The following is a 20,088-nucleotide window of genomic DNA, read 5'->3' as shown; positions in this document are numbered from 1 at the left end:
ACCACCTTGGAAATCATATCAACTGCCTAGCAGCACCATAGCCTGAGATACCATAACCAGTGATTTAGCATCCACCATCCACAATACCAAACCCCTAGCAACACCATAGCAACCACATGCATTCCCTTAGCAACTGCTTAGCAGCTGCCAACTGGATTTCACAGCAACTGTTTAGCAACATCTTAGCAACCACTTGGGATACAATAGCAACTGCGTAGCAACACTTTAGCAACCACCTTGCAGCACCTTAGCAACCGCCTGGGACCATAACAACGGCCTAGCAGCTGGGACACGATACCCGACCACTAGCAACACTATAGCAACTACCTATGCTACCTTAGCAACCACCTGGAATAACATAGCATCCACCTAGCAACTACCTGGGATTACAATACCAAACCCCTTAGCAATATCATAGCAACCACAGGTACTCCCTTAGCAACTGCCTCGCAACTGCCAACTGGGTACCAGAGCAACTGCCTTGCAACATCTTAGCAACCACTTGGGATGCAATAGCAACCGCCTAGCAACATTGCAGCAACTACCTCGGATAACTTGGCAACCATCCATTAACACCTTAGTTACCACCAGCAACCACATAGCAGCCTAGCAGGAAGTGGGAAGCATTTAAGCTGTGCAGCCGTTGTTTCCTTCAGGAAATGCTCGTTTCTAATTTATTTATTTATTTAATTATATAAATATAATAACACACGATATAAAAACACTGATCAGACCTAACTGTAAACTCATCTGTGGACCCCGACTACAGCTCAAATGACTACAGTCGTATAGTAATGAACAGATGAAGCTGTAGTCGTGACAGGCTTGCTGTCCACTCACACTGACCCCTTCTCTCTCATCTTTCCCCCCTCAGGCGAAGCAGAAGGATGGCTGCGATCAGACTGAGAGCTGTCCCATCTCTCCGGGCACCGAGGAGCCGTTCTCCTGGCCGGGACCCAAAACTCTCCACCTGCGAAGGACCTCACAGGGCTTTGGCTTCACCCTGCGACACTTCATCGTCTACCCACCTGAGTCCGCTGTCCACTACTCACTCAAGGTCAGGGTCTGCACTCACACTCTCAACCCTAGGCGTCCCGAGTAGAGTACCAGTCAGACGGTCGGATATGTTGGTCGGCTGATGACGTCGGCCCAGTGTTGGTGGCTCATTGTTAAGTCAGGATTGGCAAAAGCATTGGCGATAAGTCCTTGTGATGGACGGGCGGTCTGTCCAAGATGTTTCCTGCCTTCCACCCAGTGACCACTGGGGTAGACCCTGGCACCCTCCACGACCCGAAGTATATCGCTGCTGTCGGAACAAAACCTCGTATCTCCAAAACGATAACTTTACAGGGGAAGGAAAAAACATGCTTTACTTTTAATGTAAGTCAATGGAACCAGACGTCTTTCCAGATCATTCTGGAACGTTTCTTTTGGTCCATTCATCATGAAATAAAGGACAACAGGCATTTTTGAAATAATGTCAAGAACTGAAAAATGGAGATATGAGGTTTTCTTTCGAGAGCAGCTATAAGTGGCTTAGATAGTGGGTGTGGGTGTGGGTGTGTTGCCGATAAGTCGTTGATAGTTGGCAACCTCTTTAGTTGAAGCAGCGGTGGGATTCGAACCTCTCTGATCTCTGGATGTTGCTGTGGAGCTGGGGGTCGATATCTGGCAATCTTTTTCATTACTCTGATGAATTCTGCTGTAATGTGCCACAGCACCCTTCCCTGAGAAAATCCCCGATGTTGTCAGTGCGTAAAGAACATTGACCAACAGTGTCGTTACAAAGAGACCATCATCAGTCCTGTTTACTTGGATTTCGTGCAGTGCAGTACGTGGAAAAGTTGGAGAATTTATTGAATATTGTAAAAAATATTTCTATACTTGGATGTGGCTGGTTTATGGATAAAGGACAAATGAGAAAAAGGCTGGCACTACGTAACTGGCACTACGTAACTGGCACCACGTAACTGGCACTACGTAACTGGCACTACGTAACTGGCACCACGTTACTGGCACCACGTAACTGGCACTACGTCCACTCAGAACTGCTGCGGCGGCGACAGTGAAGTGGCATAGGAAATTCAGCACTTGAGGCGCTGCCCGCTCCCCTCTTCTCACATCTCTGGACTGCAGCCATGTACAGCTGATCGAGGCCCGTCAAAGCCGACGGCTAATAAAGGGGCAAGTGACTGAGACTTTTTTCCGCAGTAGTTTATGGAAACTCTGATCAATTTGCTGACTTTTGACATTTATTAAGATTTTGACTTGCGAAGTGTTTGAATAGGAACCCTGCTGTGGTGACCACTGTCCAGCTCCAGTAACAAAGGCTGAGTGCCGTAAATAATTGCCCAAAGTGAATCATTAAAAAAAAAAAAAAAAAAAAAACCCTTCTGGCTCTTTTAGTGCTTGAAAGTAAACAGTGAGCAGACCCAGTTCCACAACTATAAATAAGGTCTTTCACACAGGCCTAACAAGCTATTAGCGTTCAGAGTCAGTAACACCACAGAAAAGGGTCATTCTGCAGAAAGGTCAGTTTTTGTGTCGCTAGCATTCACAGATATATTACACTTAAAAACAATGTAAGGGTTACAATTTATTTGTATTTTAAAATAAAACAATATGATATTGTAACAGATTTATCAGTGTTGGTTTTTAAAACAATATAATATAGAATTCCAAGCACCGCAGTCATGTGTAAACGGTGAGGCCTTATTTTGAAGTAAAAAAAAAAAGTTTTTATTTCTGCAATTTTAACTGCAATAATATACACCTGACTAAATAAAATAAATCCATCCATCCATTTTCTAAGCCGCTTCTCCGTCAGGGTCGCGGGGGAATGCTGGAGCCTATCCCAGCGGTCACTGGGCGGAAGGCAGGACACACCCTGGACAGGTCGCCAGTCCATCGCAGGGCAGACAGACAGTCACTCACACTTAGGGGCAGTTTAGCACGTCCAATTGGCCTGACTGCATGTCTTTGGACTGTGGGAGGAAACCAGAGAACCTGGAGGAAACCCACGCAGACACGGGGAGAACGTGCAAACTCCATATCCCTATATATATATATGTAGTTCCCAAGGGGTCAAGTCACACTGATGACACTCTAATGACATCACTCGACTTCATTTCACCTGTTTTCTGAGGATCTATGAAGAGAAGCTCACGGTGAGTCCACTGTGTCGTTCAGTTCTCAGAGACTTTCTCATTCAGCTCATGAGCTCAAATGAAGCTTTTAGCTGTCGTCACTGGTGCGACCCACTTTATTCTTAGGTAATGGTGAAAAAACAGAGCACAAATTAAACTACATGTTTTAGTGAATTTCCATGATTGACAACATGTGGTTTGATGCTCTGTAGCGGTCTCTGGTGTCACCTTTCTCGTGTCACTAATGACGACCGGTAACACCAGTGACTCCTATGCGTAGATAGAAAAGTGGACGTTTCTCTAGAATGACCCAAATAGAAAACACCGTTCTTTTTCCTCTTGGGCAAGTGGAGTCCAACCCATTTACTGCTGTTTACTTCCGTAAAACTTGATTTTCTTTTAAATACAGGTCACGTTAAAGTGTCCCTGAGGTTTACTAAATGACATTAGGCTCCGTCGAGTTCAGGTTGGTGCTGTCAGTGCAGTGAGCTCATTTAGCTGCGTCTTGACGGCCGTAAGCGGTTCTTGTGGTCAGCAGCATTACTCATGCCCTCAGGGCCACATGCTCCTCAGTGAAAGACACTTCCACTCAGGCTAGAGAGATTACTCTGGAGGTTTCCTCTCAGCTCAGCTGGAGCAGTAGTGTAGCTGGGCAGGGGGGTGGGGGCGGGCGGAGGAGGATTCACAGATAGCGCATGTAACAGGTGTTTCTGAGGCAACAACCAAACCGATTTGTTTATTTCTTTGAATGGTGTTGTATAATTTTTATTCATATGAATTTTACATTAGGGATGGAATGTCTGAGTTTCACTGTTTCCGTCCTACTCAGCAAATTTGAACAGTGAAAGTCTTTTTCTCTATTTTTGAAGCACCAGAGCAGCAGTGTGGGTATAATGTGGTCGTGAGCTAAAGGAGCTATTCTGTTGACCTTAATACCACTACTACTTAATGCCACCACCACTACGCCTAATACCAGTACTACTTCTTCTATTGCTACTACTGCTACCACCACCACCACTACTACTACTTAATACCACCACTACTGCTACTACTTTTGCTTCTGCTACTGCTACTACCACCACCACTACTACTACTTACTATTACCACCACTACCACTACTGCTACCACCACTACCACTGCTACTATGACCACTACTGCTATTTACTAGAATTAAGAATTAAGAACCATTCACACTGTGAAATCAGACCTCTGCATTTAACCCATCCGTGCAGTGAAACACCCACATACATTCATGCCAGTGAACACACACACTAGGGGGCAGTGAGCACACTTGCCCGGAGTAGTGGGCAGCCCTATCCACGGCGCCCGGGGAGCAGTTGGGGGTTAGGTGTCTTGCTCAAGGACACCTCAGTCATGGACTGTCGGCCCTGGGGATCGAACCGGCAACCATCCGGTCACAGGGCCAGTTCCCTAACCTCCAGCCCACGACTGCCCCCAGAAAGCCTACGGTTTGGCCAGTGTTTTTAGTGCTGTTTTATTTATGCTTCTTAAAATGCTTGTCTTGATTCTCATTGGCACATCTCTGCTCTTTTTGTTGACAAACAGCTAAAGCAGACTGCTAAAATTTTAGAATCTAGAGGCCAAGTGTGAAGACTTGATGCTGACAGCTTTCTTATACCTGCAGTAATGAAGCAATTAAACATATGTAAATGATCACAAACATCTGTGAAGCCCTCTGTCCCAAATTGTATGGGGGGCTATTTAGTAAAAGTACTGTCATTTTTACATGGTAAAATTAAAGCGTATAAAAGTACCTTTTATTAAATCCTGAGAATGTGCACTTTTGCCACGCGTCTATTTCTTATTCATGTCTCTTTTTCCTATTTTTATTTCTGCCTAATAAATATCAGATCAACTCTCCATGTGAATGACTGAAGTACAGAGTCCAAAGGCAAATCTTGGGGTCCCAAACGTGATATGACACTGTACATTTGACGTGTTAGTTATTTTAATCATGATTCATAAGAACATCAGCAACAGAGCCTGACCTGTTTGTTCAGATCCTCCAGTTTAATCGGTGTAGTCTGTTATATAGTTGAGTGAAGGATGCCTCAGGCTGGATTCACACAACTGTCTATGGTTTAGTCCCATCATCAGGAGGTCATGGGTTCTATTTCAGCCACACAAGCTGATTGGTTGAGAGGCGTTTGAACTTTGCTGGTATTTCACCGTAACATCACTGTTTATTCACAAACACCATCACTCCACTGAGATTCTGTTGCCAAGCAGCGACTCTGACAGCTGTAGGAGACGCTCGAGCCATTTGAACGTTTTTACTTCTTACTTTGCCACAAACAGAAAACGGACGCTGTTAAGACCACATTTGACCGACAGCCGATTTGGTCCGACTCTGAAGACGAGACGACACTAAATTCCCAAACTGTCGTCACCACTGAGCAGCTTTTCAGTCGGCAGCTGTGGCAGAAGAACAGCTGAACAACCTGGAATCAGCCAGAAATGAACCCAACACCATTTGACAGACGTGTCTGATCTTCAGAGTCGGACCAAATCAGACTGAGCCGTAAAACTGACCCAGTAAAAAACAGAAAAGCTGCTCAGTGGTGACGACAGTTTGGGAGTTTAGTGTAAGGAGCTGGAGAAGGAACTGCCGGCTGTGCAGCGAGTGGGCGGAGCTCGTTACTCTGACGTAGCACCAAGCTGCTCGTTAAGGAGCTATAATTAGGAGGAAGGAACTGAACATTAAAACATATTAAACGTCGTATTCCCGGCCAGTTTATTCATTTCTTACTGTATTTATTTAACTGCTGTATTAAAGCAGTAGAAGACTCGAGGAGTGAGTTATCACCAGTAACATGACGGGTTGTTATTTCATGATAACACGCCCCCTCTCCTCTTCTACTGCTTAATTATGTCATTATAATCATGGGTCGTCAATATCGGCCAGTGTTATTATCGGTCCACCGGTATATGGGTCAGGCTCTGTGGTTGACGTCCTTGTACATAAGCCTACTGTTTGCAGGGCTGCAGCCTGAATCCGTGGAGCAGAATGGTGGTTAAAGCTCGCTACACTAAGGATGGGTTTTTACCAGGCTTTGTGAGAAATAAGCAGGAAGAGCTATAATGAGGAATGTCAGCGTCTGTTGTGTAATGACAGCTCGCCCTGATCTCGTAACTCTACCACCTGCATTTTAAAGGGCATTCTCTACAGATCCACTTACAGCAGGAGTTCCACAGGGGATGTGCCTAAAGCTGACACTCAGAATCAGCACAGTCAGCATTTCTTCGGCCAGGTCCAGCTGTGCGAAGCTGGTTTAACTTCGATCCTGTGTCATTCAGCAAAGATATTCTCTGTACAAGTCCTGGACAAGTCCTTTCTCCTGCACAGCCTACACATTTAATTTTGCTCTGCTTCAACTTCTCAACTCCTCGGGACCACCGGTGGTTCCAAAACGCACTCCATCATGTTCTTCATAACGTTCATATTCCATAAGCTCCATTCAGAAGCTGGGCGTCGTGTGAGGCTGTAGCTCTTCTCTCCAGTCTAATAGACGGTGATGTCATTTTAAACCCTTATAATAAAAGAAGCTGAACTTTGTTTTTCTACTGAAAGTCGACCCGTTTTTCCCCAAATCTGGGCTCTAAACTATAAACAGACGGCGTCTCTTCAGTGATCTGCTCTGGAAACATCACTTTTAGAAAATAACACAAAGAGCGTCAGAGATTTTTGGCTTTCAGCAGTAAATCGTGAGCATAGAGAAATATGTGTGATCATAAAACACATTAGCAGTGCAAAAAAAATATATATATAAAATTTACATTTATTTCATGCAGTTTCAGAAAAATTAGCCTTACATTTTGGTGACAAATTCAGATGGACAAACCAGAATATACCCTTTTGAATGAGAAGTTAAGTGATTAGCATGTTTTAGACTGGAGTAGTAACCACTCTTCCTCTGCACCACGACGCTGCTGCATGCAAAACTCCCACATTCTCAAACTGGCCTTTTATACCGGCAACACTATTTTTTGTATGTTTTTTGTCCTCAGTTTGTCCTTTGTCGTCTGCGTTTTGGTCATCCACCCACACAAAAACCTTTAAAAACACTGTTTACTTGGTGTTACAACCACACACACAGACATGTGCGCGCGCACTCACGCACACATACACACACATTTTCTTAGTTGCTTATCCTTCTGGATCGTAGGGGACCTGGAGCCTATTACAGCTGTCATTGGGCAGAGGGCAGGATAAACCCTGGACAGGTCACCAGTCCATTGCAGGGCAGACAGACACACACACACATACTTTTACACACACACACACACACACACACACACACACCTAGCGGCAGTTCAGTGTGTCCAGTTGGCCTGACTGCATGTCTTTGGGCCATGGAAGGAAATTGAAGAACCCTCTCAGACACACGGAAAGGACCCTGGTTACCCGGCCGGGGAATCGAACCCGAGTCGTCGAGAGACGACAGCGCTATACAACAACACAGGCTAATTCATTTAACGTTGCTTCATCATTGGAGCAGAAATCATTTGACAAGGTTCAGCTTAGCTGCTGTGGAAGATTTGCTTTGTGTCTGTATTTCTGCTGCAGCTTTCATACCGAGATAAAACAGCATCTTTGAGGGCGGTGCAGATCTGTTGCTCTGCCTTTGAGGAATAATTCTGGTATTTTAAAATTTAAACACGGATCATTGTGCAGAACGTAGGACTTCTTAAGGGCGACTGACTCGTTCAACTAAATGGCTCCAGAACACGCATGTGCATAACTCAAAATCTGCTGTGCTGAACCTGGAAAAAAATAAAAATAATCAAACCTTCTTAAATCAGTGTTTTAACGTAGGAAGCAGTCGTGGTTACTGTTTCAACAAACCTGCATCATCAGAAGAGCTTGTGCCCATATCAACAAAACACACACACACAAACCAAACACAAGCACACACATTTATACATGTACATATATAATGCCTCCCGACTCCGACTGGCCACTCCATTATCTACTTGTATTTACACAAACTGTCCATTAGGTCATCTATGTTATATTATATACTCTAGTTCTTCAGTTACAGTCTGTAGTCCATCTGTTTCTCTGATACTTTGTTAGCCCCCTTTTATCCTGTTCCTCAGTGGTCAGGACCCCCATGGTCCCTCACACAGCAAGTACTATTTGGATCACTCTCAGCACTGCTGTGACACTGACATGGTGGTGGCTTTTTAGTGTGTGCTGTGCTGGTACGAGTGGATCAGACACAGCAGTGCTGCTGGAGTTTTTGAAACACCTCAGTATTACTGCTATAAATATATTTCATAGAGGACCAAACTGGTGACCTTCTGGTCACAAGGCTGGTTCTTCTAACCTCCAGCTCATGACTGCCCATGACTGTCCCCAATGGGTTGATTAATTGATTACACACACACACACACACTCACACACACACACACACACACACACACACACACACACACACACACTCTCACTCACACACAGAGCATGCAGTACCCCACCCTACTCATGCTCCACCCCCGAGAAAAGTTCTGAATGAGCTGAAAAGGCTGAAGCAGCTCTTTTGATTTCATTCAGGCCTCTGTTGTCATTGTTCTTGTCTGTAGTATTCAGTCTTTTTCTTCTCTTTCTCTTCCAGGATGAAGACAATGGCAGTCAAGGTGAGTCCCAGTCCTCGCTCTGTTTGTTTGCTCTGGTGCTCAGAGAGAGAAAGAGCTCAGCTCTGTAACCCAGTTGTGGTTTTGGCTGGCATGAGTGATAATAATAGACTTATTGACAGTAAACACAGCTCCATATCTCTGCGGTCCATCACGAGGGTGGTGCCTGAGGGAGGGCACAGCTACGGCAAAGCATGAGGACAAAAACGGCAGTAATGCAGTCGTTTCCCATACGAGCGGCTTGAATCATGAGACTCCACCGCACTGTGGCTGTGTTTGCCTAGAGAGGATCAGGGCAGCCCTGTCTGGGCGAGAGTGCTTAAGTCACAACTGACAGTGCCTCTGTAATCAGGTATCTCGTTACACCCTACTCTCTTCAAAATGATGGTTCTGTAGTTAAGAAAATGCTTCTGTATAGAACCATAAGCACTCCAATAATACCAATATTACTGCTATTAATATTAGTAGTATAATCACTTGTAGGTAGTTTGACCAGAGGAGGATGGGTCCCCCCTGGTGAGCCTGGTTCCTCCCAAGGGTTCTTCCTCAGTTCTGAGGGAGTTTTTCCTTGCCACTGTTGCCCCTGGCTTGCCCACCGGGGGGGTTTCTGTACATTCTTACAGTCCTGTTGAAACTTTGTCTTTTCTGGAATTCTGTAAAGCTGTTTTGTGACAACATCCGTTGTAAAAAGCGCTACAAATAAATTAGATTTGATTTGATTTGAAAGAACAATTTTCATGATTTGAAGTGTTGTTTTATTGTTAGTGTCAAGCTTGAACGAGTAGAAGAACCCTTTTTAGTGCTATAAAGAACCCGTGTCAAAAAGAGAACCCTATACAGCTCATTCTCCATCAATACGCAGAACCCTTTCATGGTGCAAAGAACTCTTTAATCGTACACATCGCTGCTGTCAAAATCTCGTACCTCCAAAATGGTAACTTTTACAGGAGAAGGAAAAAACACATCTTTCAATGCAAGTCAATGGAACCAGACATTTTCCCAGGCAATTTTGAGCCGTTTCTTTTAGTCCGTTCATCAAGAAATTTACACGCAATGTAAAGAGTAACAGGCTTTTTCAAATGATGTCAAAAGCTGAAAAACGTCAAAAGTGGAGATGCAAGGTTTTGCAGCGATATGCTTCTTTAGCCGTGTCCCAGTTGAGGGGCTGCATCCTTCAAAGGATGTGGTCTAGTGAAAGTGTGTCCTTTGAAGGCTGTGTAGACCCTCAAAGGCTGAACCGAAATGAGGCGGGCAGCTCTATGGCGGGTTTCCTGTTTGCGTCACTGCATCGCTGTTCCTGCTCTTGCCAAGATCTTGTCCAGATTTGTATCGTTCGCTATTCAACTGAGTTTAAACTTGACACTTACATTTAAAGCGTGTCTTCAGCCGTCATTAGTTCCTCTGCTACCGCCTCTGCCGTGTTCTCGAATTCTCGCCGGCACACGGTGAACCTTGGGATATGTTGGCTGGTGCAGTGTCCACCCATTGGATCCTTCATTTCCATGGAAAAGGACACATTTCCCGGCCACATGTGAAGGAGCCTTCGAAATGGGACGGCCTAGTCGCGCCGCGATTGACCCAATCGGCCTTCAAATGCAGCCTCAGAAGGATGCAGCTCCTGAATTGGGTCTGTGTTTATGGTTCTATAAAGGACCATTTTCTATGCTAAAGAACCCTTAAAGAACCATCTTTTTGAGTGTGTAGGATTATTATTCAGTTAGAAGTCTTAAAGGAAAATTTTGGCAAAAAATGGAATTAACATTATGAACCACTTTATCTAATCGAGTCAATCAGCCGAGACGCGCTTCGTATGTGTCCTACGTTTCTTTAGGTTCCAGCGGGAGATGCTAGGCTAATGCTACCAACAAACATGGGACTCGGACTCTCTCGGTAAACACACGCCCAGAAACGTCCCTCGGCTCGCTGAAAACACATCCAGATCTTCTGTTGCTTCTCGCAAAACACGTTGGGCCTCATTCACCAAGCATTCTTGAGAAGAAACATCTTAAAACCCGCTTACACAGTTTTCACCCAGACTCTGACTGTCACCAACGATTCCTTATCTGGGGGTTGTTTATTAGGTGAGAACAGAATCTACACACACTCAAGAGCACGAAGGTTCTCCGCTTTAAGAACACGTCATGAATCTGAAGTAGACTTTTTCTTAGGACCTTCTCAAGGTCACATTTAAGAACAAACTTGGTGAGCGAGGCCAGTGGTCTGGTTTGGAACATGTTATGACTTACTTTAGTCTATTAAAGAAGAGCCTCTCTGCGTGGGTCAGTGGTGGGGCCAGCGGGGCGCTTTCTCTTTGTTACAGAAAGTGGTATAGAATGAATTCTTGAATTATAGTGCAGAAAAGTAACACATCGCCCTCTACGCTTCCTGTCGTGTATTGCAATGCATCAAAACGCTGGTCCAGAATGTTCTATGTAAACGTGGCGTCAGTTAACTTAAAAATATAAAGCTATAAAAGCTATAAAACGTTTTTTGTCGTCTTTTTAACCTCTTTAACTCCCACCGGTGGCTCCAAAACGCACTCTGTCATGTTCATGTTGTTCATATTTCATAAGCTCCATTCAGAAGCTGGGCGTCGTGTGAGGCTGTAGCTCTTCTCTCCAGTCTAATAGACGGTGATGTCATTTTAAATCCTTATAATACATTTACATTTATGGCATTTGGCAGACGCTCTTATCCAGAACGACTTACAATGAGATCATTTTACACAGGAAGGAGAAGGTGGTGTTAGGAGTCTTGCCCAAAGGCTCTTATTGGTGTAGTATAGGGAGCTTGTCCTGGCGAGGGATTGAACCCGAGACTATAGCATTGAAGGCAGAGGTGTTACCCACTACACCAACTACTGGAAGTCGACCCGTTTGTCCCCAAATCTGGGCTATAAACTATAAAATAACAAGGCGTCTGAGATTTTTGGCTTTCAGCAGTGAATTGTAAGCATTAAGGAATATAGATCATAAAACACATGTTCTGTTAATTTAAGGGGAACTTTTGCAAATAAATAAGTAAATAAATAAAGTTTATTTCTTGCAGTTAGTGAGTAATTTGCCTTGCGATTTGGTCACGAAAATTCAGATGGATAAAACAAAATATACCCTGGAGAATAAAGAGGACAAGTAAATTAGACGTGGGCGTTTTTTAAAAAATGTGATTTGTTCTCTTATATTGTTTGGATTTGAGAGTAAAAGCTGACGGTATCACAAGAGCAAACATAAGAGTCTCCAGCAAAGATATGGATGTTTTCCTTAACCAGAGTCACTTTGTTGACTCTTTAGTCATAGTCGTTGCCGGCCTCTGTGAACGTGGTCCTTTGGCTCTGTTGCTCAGTCTCTGTGTGGTATTCGCTGGCCTGTGTTTGACCTTGTGCTCTTTGTGTTGCTGGATTTGGCTGCTGCTGCCGCTGCCAGGGCAGGAAGACTCCCAGCAGGCTGTGCAGCGTGACATCTCTGGCTGGTGTCCAGTCCTGGACTGGTGTTGGGTTTCTGCAGAGGGGGTCATGATGGTGATGGTGATGTTGATGGTGGTGCTAATCGTATTTCAGTAAAACTCTGACATACTGAGATTATAAAAGTAAAGCATGCTGGTGATCCCATATGATGTGGTTAAAGGCGTTCTGCGTTATTTCTGTTGAAAGAGAATTCCATTGATTTATTTTTTTTTCTTCCATGGTTTAGAATTCACTTAGAAGTCATTCACAGTGGTTTAACTGACCTGCTTTATTGTAGGGAAACTCAACTCTTTTCAGTGGTGGTGAAGGGAACCAGGGATCACTAATGTATCCGTTATAGGCCACGTTTACACAGCAGGTAAAAGTGGCCCAAATCAGATTTTTTTTTATTTGGCAGTTCACATTATATTTTAAGTGTTACGTGCACGTCACGTTTGAAATGATTGTAACACTATGGAAATTTTACCGAATGTTTAATTAGTGTCTGATTCAGTAATGACTGATTTAAAAGTAGCTCTAAAATGCTAGCCAGCACATGAATAGCAAACAGTTAAAATCATATTTTTCATTAAAATGCAAAAAAATGCTGAATTTCAGCAAATGTGCGTTTCAGTAATGACAGTTTTTAATGTTCCGCCCTGATTTTCACACTTTAGGACACATTCACTTCAAAATGCAGGGGTGTGGCTAAATTATGGCTCCACCTATGGGCTATGACTCGTTTTGGTAGTGACATAAAATTGGGTGAAATTATTTCATTTATTTGGCGGCACGGTGGCTCGGTGGGTAGCGCTGTCGCCTCACAGCGAGGAGGGCCTGGGTTTGATTCCTTGGCCGGGCCACCGTCGACTGTGGTCTACATTGACTGTGGTGCATATTTACGCCAATGGTGTACATTAACGATGATGTACATTGACTATGGTGCACATTGACTGTGGTGAACATTGACTGGTGCATATTAATGCCAATGGTATACATTAACAGTGGTGCACATTAACGGTGGTGAACATTAACGGTGGTGAACATTAACGGTGGTGAACATTAACAGTGGTGAACATTAACAGTGGTGAACACTGACTTTCCCTCATTGGGTGAAACTCTGATGTTGCTCTAGTTTAAACTCTGATGTTTGAAGCCTGTAATGAGCTTTATTGTGTTTTAGTGTTTCAGTAAATCCTTCAGTAAATACTTCAACCTGAAGCCTCAGTCTAAACCCTGGAGGAGGCTTTAGTCCAGTACGCTCCACTTTACTTAGAGTGGACTAATACAGCTTATGAGCTCTTATAATCTGTTATGAACAGCACTAATAATGCATTATGTTGACAATTCATAGCTATAAGCATGGCTGTAACATGTAATGCATTTTTATAAATATTTATAGCCATGTTTATGATGCCTTATGAATGCATTATAACATGTTATGAATGAGTTTATAGATGCATTGTGTGTTTATAGAAGTTTGTCATTCATATAAGGAATTAGTCTTGGCGCAAACTTGCATGACATATAACATAATAATCAGATCAGACAAGCGCACAGACTATAACAAATGTTCAGAAGAAGCTAAATAATGCGACGAAGTCAGAGAAATAAAATAGGGGGACGTTTACACAGCAGGTAAAGCAGGTTTCTCACCAAATCTGACTTTTAATTCTTTTGTTTGTTTGGCCGTTCAGATGATCTTTTAAAGGTGGTCTGTATGTGGCACCATTCTGAACAGATCAGCTCCTAAACCGACCCGCATGCGCAAAAGAACGGTGCTTCACGAGGCTCGTCCAGAGGTAAACAGTCATGAGAACGCCTGCCCCTCCCAGAGCTTCAGATTCGTCTTCACCAGCGTTACAGGAGCAATTCTGAAGTTCCAGTGGTTGACAGTTGGGCTCATCGCCCACAGTGTGTTGGCGTTCGCTGTGAAAAGGGCCCGGGATTTAGCCACGGCCACTTCTTTGGTTCGTGTCCTCGGATTGTTGAAACTGTTCAGTGACGCTGCAGCCTCGGCCTCTTCCGGACGCGTTTGGCCGTTTCATTTGAAACCTCTTTAAACACGGAGCGGCTGTGATGAGTCTCTTCTATTTTTTTGGTCCGGAAACATCAGCCTAAATATTTGAGTCTCAGCAGCACGAAATGATGACACATGTTGGACTGACTGATTCACTTTAATTCCGATCTGGCTGTTCAGACTGAGCTGCATTGCCGTAGCTCGGATGTGTGTTGGATTTCAGTACCACATGGCCCAGCCCTGAGAACATCAGATCAGTCACTTCAGGGCAAAAATCGGATTTGTGCCACTTCAACCTGGCAATGTGAACGTAGCCTTAATCTCCTGACTGTGCACGCTCAGAGCTCCAACTCCAGCTGGAAAATAGTGGGCATGTGTAGATTTGACCGATACTTATTTTACTCTGGAGAAGCCGAAGGTTCGGGCTACGCTGAGCTACTGGGCTAAAATATCAGTATTTCATTCATGTTTCTGCATTTCTAACTCCAAGTGTTGGATTTCTATATGCATATGAAAAATATCGGATATCGGCATTGACCCACAGTTCCCATATCGGTGCATCCCTGACATTAACAGCCAGGAGAAAGTAAAAGCACGCCTCACTTCTGCTCTCTTCACCTCTAACCATTCGTATCAGGTTTGAACGCATTCCTGCGTTTCAGTGACCCATCAGTTACCCAGCCTGCATTTACTTAGCTTAATGTGGACACCTCAGACCGGACTTCACTCTATTTCTGTCTGCTCATTGAACTGTCACGCCTGGATTGACTTGACCTGGTAAGATTAAAGCGTTCGATCCTCAACTTCCAACACAGGCTATTGATCCAGGGTTGATGCAAGGCCACGACTGGACAGACGTACACAGAGCATCTTCATCAGTCATCTGAGATCTTCATTGGCCTAGTTAGAGTGTATATTGACAGGCCTGGGATGGCCTGTGTAATAATTGAGTCGGTAGAGCGCTGCAGTAAGTCTGTATGGAGATTCCAGAGGCTGCACTGTGACAGATTAGAGAAGGGAAGGTCTTAGAGGAAACAAGGAATCCACACAGAGGCCTGTGCTATTTACCTCCAGTGATGGTCAAAGCTCACTTAGAACTGGTTTAAAAACATTGATATAATAACATATTTGATGCAAACCATAGCAAGACGCAGGTATTCCCTCATGTGACCATAACTTGGACATGTTGGGTGATGTGATATCCACGTTTATTGTACCAAGTTTCGGTGCTTTTAGATTGTTGTAGGAATTCGGCTGCTGAGCTGTGCTGGTTAAACATGTTCAGTGCTGCAGGCAGATATCGAGCCATCTGCACTACGCTGAGTGTTTTAAGACCTCCTCAGACTATAGCGTCAGGTTCCGGTTATCGGATAAATAAGCTTTGGGTTTCTGGTGTGGCTTTTGCCTTAACAGTCATAGTGGTATGCAGTAAATAAGCACTGATAATGCAACATACAAACAGTTCAAACTACACTGAAAATGATCCTGTTTGGCTGAATGACTGAATCAGGGATGTTTGTCGTTTCGAATGAAAAGACCCTCAATCACCTTTCACTGAGTGTTTACGTGCACTCAGTAATCTGATCATAATCTGATTTCTGCACTGTAATTATTCAAACGGTTGTGTATACAGCACACTCAGATTTCGCGAGATGCAGCAAAACACCTTTGGAGCAAATACATGCTTGACAAAATGCAGGATTTAAATGTTCTTCATCTTCTAGACGATGTATGTTCATATTTTTAGGCAAAGTGGTGCGATTTTATTTATTTTTAATTTTTAAAAGAAACGCAGCATGACGTTTGAGTTGCATCACGCCGTCTTCTGTGAGTTTATTGGTTGGTTGTGAAGCAGAAATCGGATTACTGTCTGACGCGTGTAGACCTGAAGGAATTTGTTTTGAAATGTTCTATATCTGTCATTTATTCTGTATCTGTCCGCATGTGCTGACAGTAGCCACGTTTACATGCAGCCTGATAATCCGTTAATAATCCGACTAATGGCTCAATCGGAATAGAATGCGTCCATGTAAACACCTCAATCGGAATAGACTAATCCGATTGAAGCCAATCGGAATACAATGTCTATCCGGTTGAACGAAGTGGGTAAACCTCTAAATAATCCGTTATATATTAGAATAACATCAGTGTAAACGCCTGAATCCGATTACGGTGTAAGAACGTTCTGCGCATGTACGGCGCGTCATAGCGAAAGGTTTATAGGGTTCAACACGGCGGAGCTGAAACTGGTCTGCAGAGGAGACGAGGTTCATTCTCTGAGCTTTAAAAGACGGCGGTGGGACGGACGTCCACCTTCTGAGTCTCAGAGCATGAGGTCTTCCTTTATAAGTGCATGTGAAGGATGTTTCGCTGAGCCTGACGTCAGTTTAAAGCCATTAAAACCACAAGCACTGCTCACTGCTGCTCATCTCACGCTGACTGGACCTCACGTGATGCTCGCTGTCATGGTAACGTTCACTCTCAGCGCTGCTCCACGCATGCACGTTATTTTGCATCAGGTTACTTGTAGTGAGCGTGTAAACCAAGATTTTCATCAGACTGTTGAGCAGAGTGAGCATAAACACCTCAGTCTGAATCTGTAATCTGATTGTTTTCAATCGGATTGGCAAAAATCTTTGCATGTAAACACAGACATTGTATTTTAGGCTGCCTATTTTTGTGGTTCCCCCTATATGATCCCCTTACTTGTCCTGTATGAGCTGGGTCTAATCTCAGCATCAGTCCAGCTATATAACTGTGTTAGCCCAATGTCTTACGGGCTAGCTGGGTGTCTGAGATCCGTGCATGCAGCGAATAAACTTCACTGCAACAGGCAACAGACTTCCTGGATTAAGAGGGTTTGAAGTTCTACAACCCGGATTTCCATATTATCTGATTATTCAAATGCATGCAAACGCGTTGATTGGATTACTGACGAAATCTGATTTTCTGCAGGTATCGGATTCGTAAGTGCCTGTAAACACACTCACTGTTTAGTCCACTTTGTGGGATTAGCCTTCACATAACAAACACACCAGAGCAAATGCTGTGCTTGTTTCCTCTCGTACCTCCTGAGAAGCCACCTGACAGGCCACAGTCTCAGGCTGTGGCTTCTCATTTGAATTTTCCGCTCCACCTTAAATGCTGCAGCAGTCACATTCAGGGGCCTGCACAGATGCCATAATATAACTGTTTAAGGTGGAACGTAAAATTGAAACGAAAACCTGGCAAGAATAAAAAGCCACATTCAGCCTTATAGATATCATCTTTTTGCCAGGGATATGGGCCTTTCTCTCTTTCTGTTTCTCATTCTTTCTCTGTATTTGTATCTCTCTCTCTTAAATGGAGAAAGGTATGTGGACATGCCTCCAAATTACTGAGGTCAAGTGTTTTAGCCACACCCATTGCTAACAGGTATATAAAATCAAGCACATAGTCCTGCGATCTCCATAGACAAACACTGGCAGTAGAATGGCTCGTGCTGAAGAGCTCAGTGACTTTAAAAGTTCACTGTAATAGGATGTCACTTTTGCCAAGTCAGTTCATGGAATGTCTGCCCTGCTACATCTGCTCCTGTCAACTGTATGTGCTATTATTGTAAAATTATTGTCTAGGAGCATCAACAGCTCAAGTGGTTGACCATACAGAACCACAGATCAGGGCCGCCTTGTGCTGCAGCGCACAGCACATAAACAGCGTCTATCCTCTAGTGCTTCACTCACTACAGAGTTCCAGGCTGCCTCCAGAAACAACATTGGCACCAGAATTGTGCATCAAAAGCTTCATAAAATGAGTTTTACTGGCTGAACAGCTGCAAATAATTCTATGATCACTATGTGCAATGCCAAGTGTCGGCTGGACTGGTGTAAAGCACGTCAGCACTGGACTCTGGAGCAGTAAAAACATGTTCTCTGGAGGAATGAATGACGCTTCAGTATCTGACAGTCTAATGGATGAGTCTGGGTTTGGTGGCCGCCAGGAGAATTTTACCTGCCTGACTGCATTGTGCCAGCTATAAAGTTTGGTGGAGGAGGGATAATGATATAGGGTTGTTTTTTTCAGGGGTTGGTCTAGAACCTTTAGTTCCATTGAAGGGAAGTCTTAATGCTTCAGCACCAAGACATTTTGGACCCGCATTTGTGTGAACTGTTTGGGGGAAGAACCTGTTCTGTTCCAGCATGACTGAGCCCCAGTGCACAAAGCAGCTCCATAAAGGCCTGACTGGGGGAGTTTAGTGTGGAGGAACTGTACAGAGCCCTGACTTCAACCCCGCTGAACACCTTTGGGATGAACTAGAACATTGACTGTGAGTCAGACCCTCTCGTCCAACATCAGTGTCTGACCTCACAAATGCTCTTTTGACCGAATGGACATAAATTCTCACAGATGCATTCCAACATCTTAAAAACCTTCCCAGAAGAGTGGAAGCTGATATAGATGCGAAGAAGTTTTGAAATGGGGGTGTTTAACAAACAGTGGTGGACAGTAACTGAGTAACTGAGTAAATGTAATTAGTTTCTGTACTTTAGTATTTTTGGTGTATCTGTACTGAAGTTTCTCCATTCTGGACTTTTTCCTTTCACTCCACTACGTTTCAGAGTCTAATATCCGACTTTTTCCTCCTACATTTTGAGAAATCTGTCGTTCCTTTTGGTTTCTGTGTGTATAAAAACGTAACAGGTCAAAACGAAAGAAGCGCAAAGCCAGAGCACCAATCAGGGCCCAGCGGTCACTTTGTTTAGAGCTGGTTTTGACCTGTCGGTCATACCGACCCAGTGCAGCACGCGGTTCAACGTCAGAACTTTGGGAGAGTCTGTTCAACATAAATGATGAACTAACCTAACTTTGTGTAAATAGAGCTCAATATAGAAATATGTCCACATATGCAGTCGAGACTGACGCGGCTTTTTTCTGAATTTCTACAAACACCATTTCATTTTATAGTAAATGAGTTTGGGCTGGTTTATGTTTATGAACAGACGCCTACAGATCAACATAGTAAAGGAGCTCATCTGTGATCCTGAGTTTAAAGCCAGTTTTTATTCAACTTAAACTTGGAACTAAGTTGTAAATAAATCTGAAACTGAAACTTTGCTTGTGTGTAAAAAGTGATTTCAGAGCCACTCGGTTCTCCCTGATGGAAACTGTTTACCTTCAGTGTTTTGTGCTTCTGATCATTTTAATAGACGTCAGCGTCACTAATTAATGACGTTCTATTAAAAGACTGGTTTACCAAGAGAGACGCTGGAGGACTTTCACCTGAAATGAGTTCATGAAGCCAGTCTGGTTATAAAAATGATAACAGGACATCAGAGCCAGAATTACTCTTTTAGTACTTTTACTTTATACTTAAGTACATTTGAAGGGAAATACTTTAGTACTTTTACTCAAGTGGAGGTCTAAAGGGAGGAACTTCTACTTTTACTGGAGTGATATTTTACCTTGGGGGTCTCGACTTTAACTCAACTACATGGTTTGTGTACTTCGTCCACCATTGACAAAAACTCATAGATGCAATGGTCAGGTGTCCATATACTTTTGTGTGTCCCTCCGCCTCTTACTTTATCTGGATTGAAAGTTTAGAATATGCAATTTTAACAGAATCTGTCTGCATGTTTCTCAGAGCTGTGAATGAGGGGAAAAAAATTAATGTGAAATTACACCATGGATCAGATCTGGAGCTGTGCAGATCAGCTGTAAATCACAGAGTGAGTTCTGTGTGAGTCACTTGGACAGCTTAGCCCACAGCTGGACATCAACAAACACATTTTAACCATCAGCTCACTGAGGCTTTATACAACACTCACTCTTCACACAAACCGCAG

At 43.7% G+C, this 20,088-nt stretch overlaps 1 protein-coding gene across 4 annotated transcripts in view; it reads left to right on the top strand.

The window, feature by feature from the left end:
- The window catches only part of LOC108432080 (rho GTPase-activating protein 21), a 218,291-nt gene that overhangs the window by 112,639 nt on the left and 85,564 nt on the right, over window positions 1-20,088 (top strand). For all 4 annotated transcript variants that reach the window (XM_017705672.2, XM_017705689.2, XM_037536773.1 and 1 more), the window contains 2 exons: window positions 875-1,057; window positions 8,783-8,804. In XM_017705672.2, coding sequence (XP_017561161.1) covers window positions 875-1,057; window positions 8,783-8,804 — 205 coding nt within the window. The remainder of the gene's footprint in view (window positions 1-874; window positions 1,058-8,782; window positions 8,805-20,088) is intronic.

Source organism: Pygocentrus nattereri, chromosome 3 (genome assembly GCF_015220715.1).
Source record: "Pygocentrus nattereri isolate fPygNat1 chromosome 3, fPygNat1.pri, whole genome shotgun sequence".
NCBI lineage: Eukaryota > Metazoa > Chordata > Actinopteri > Characiformes > Serrasalmidae > Pygocentrus > Pygocentrus nattereri.
The sequence above is the reverse complement of the archived record's forward strand: the minus strand, read 5'-3'. Positions and strand labels throughout refer to the sequence as shown.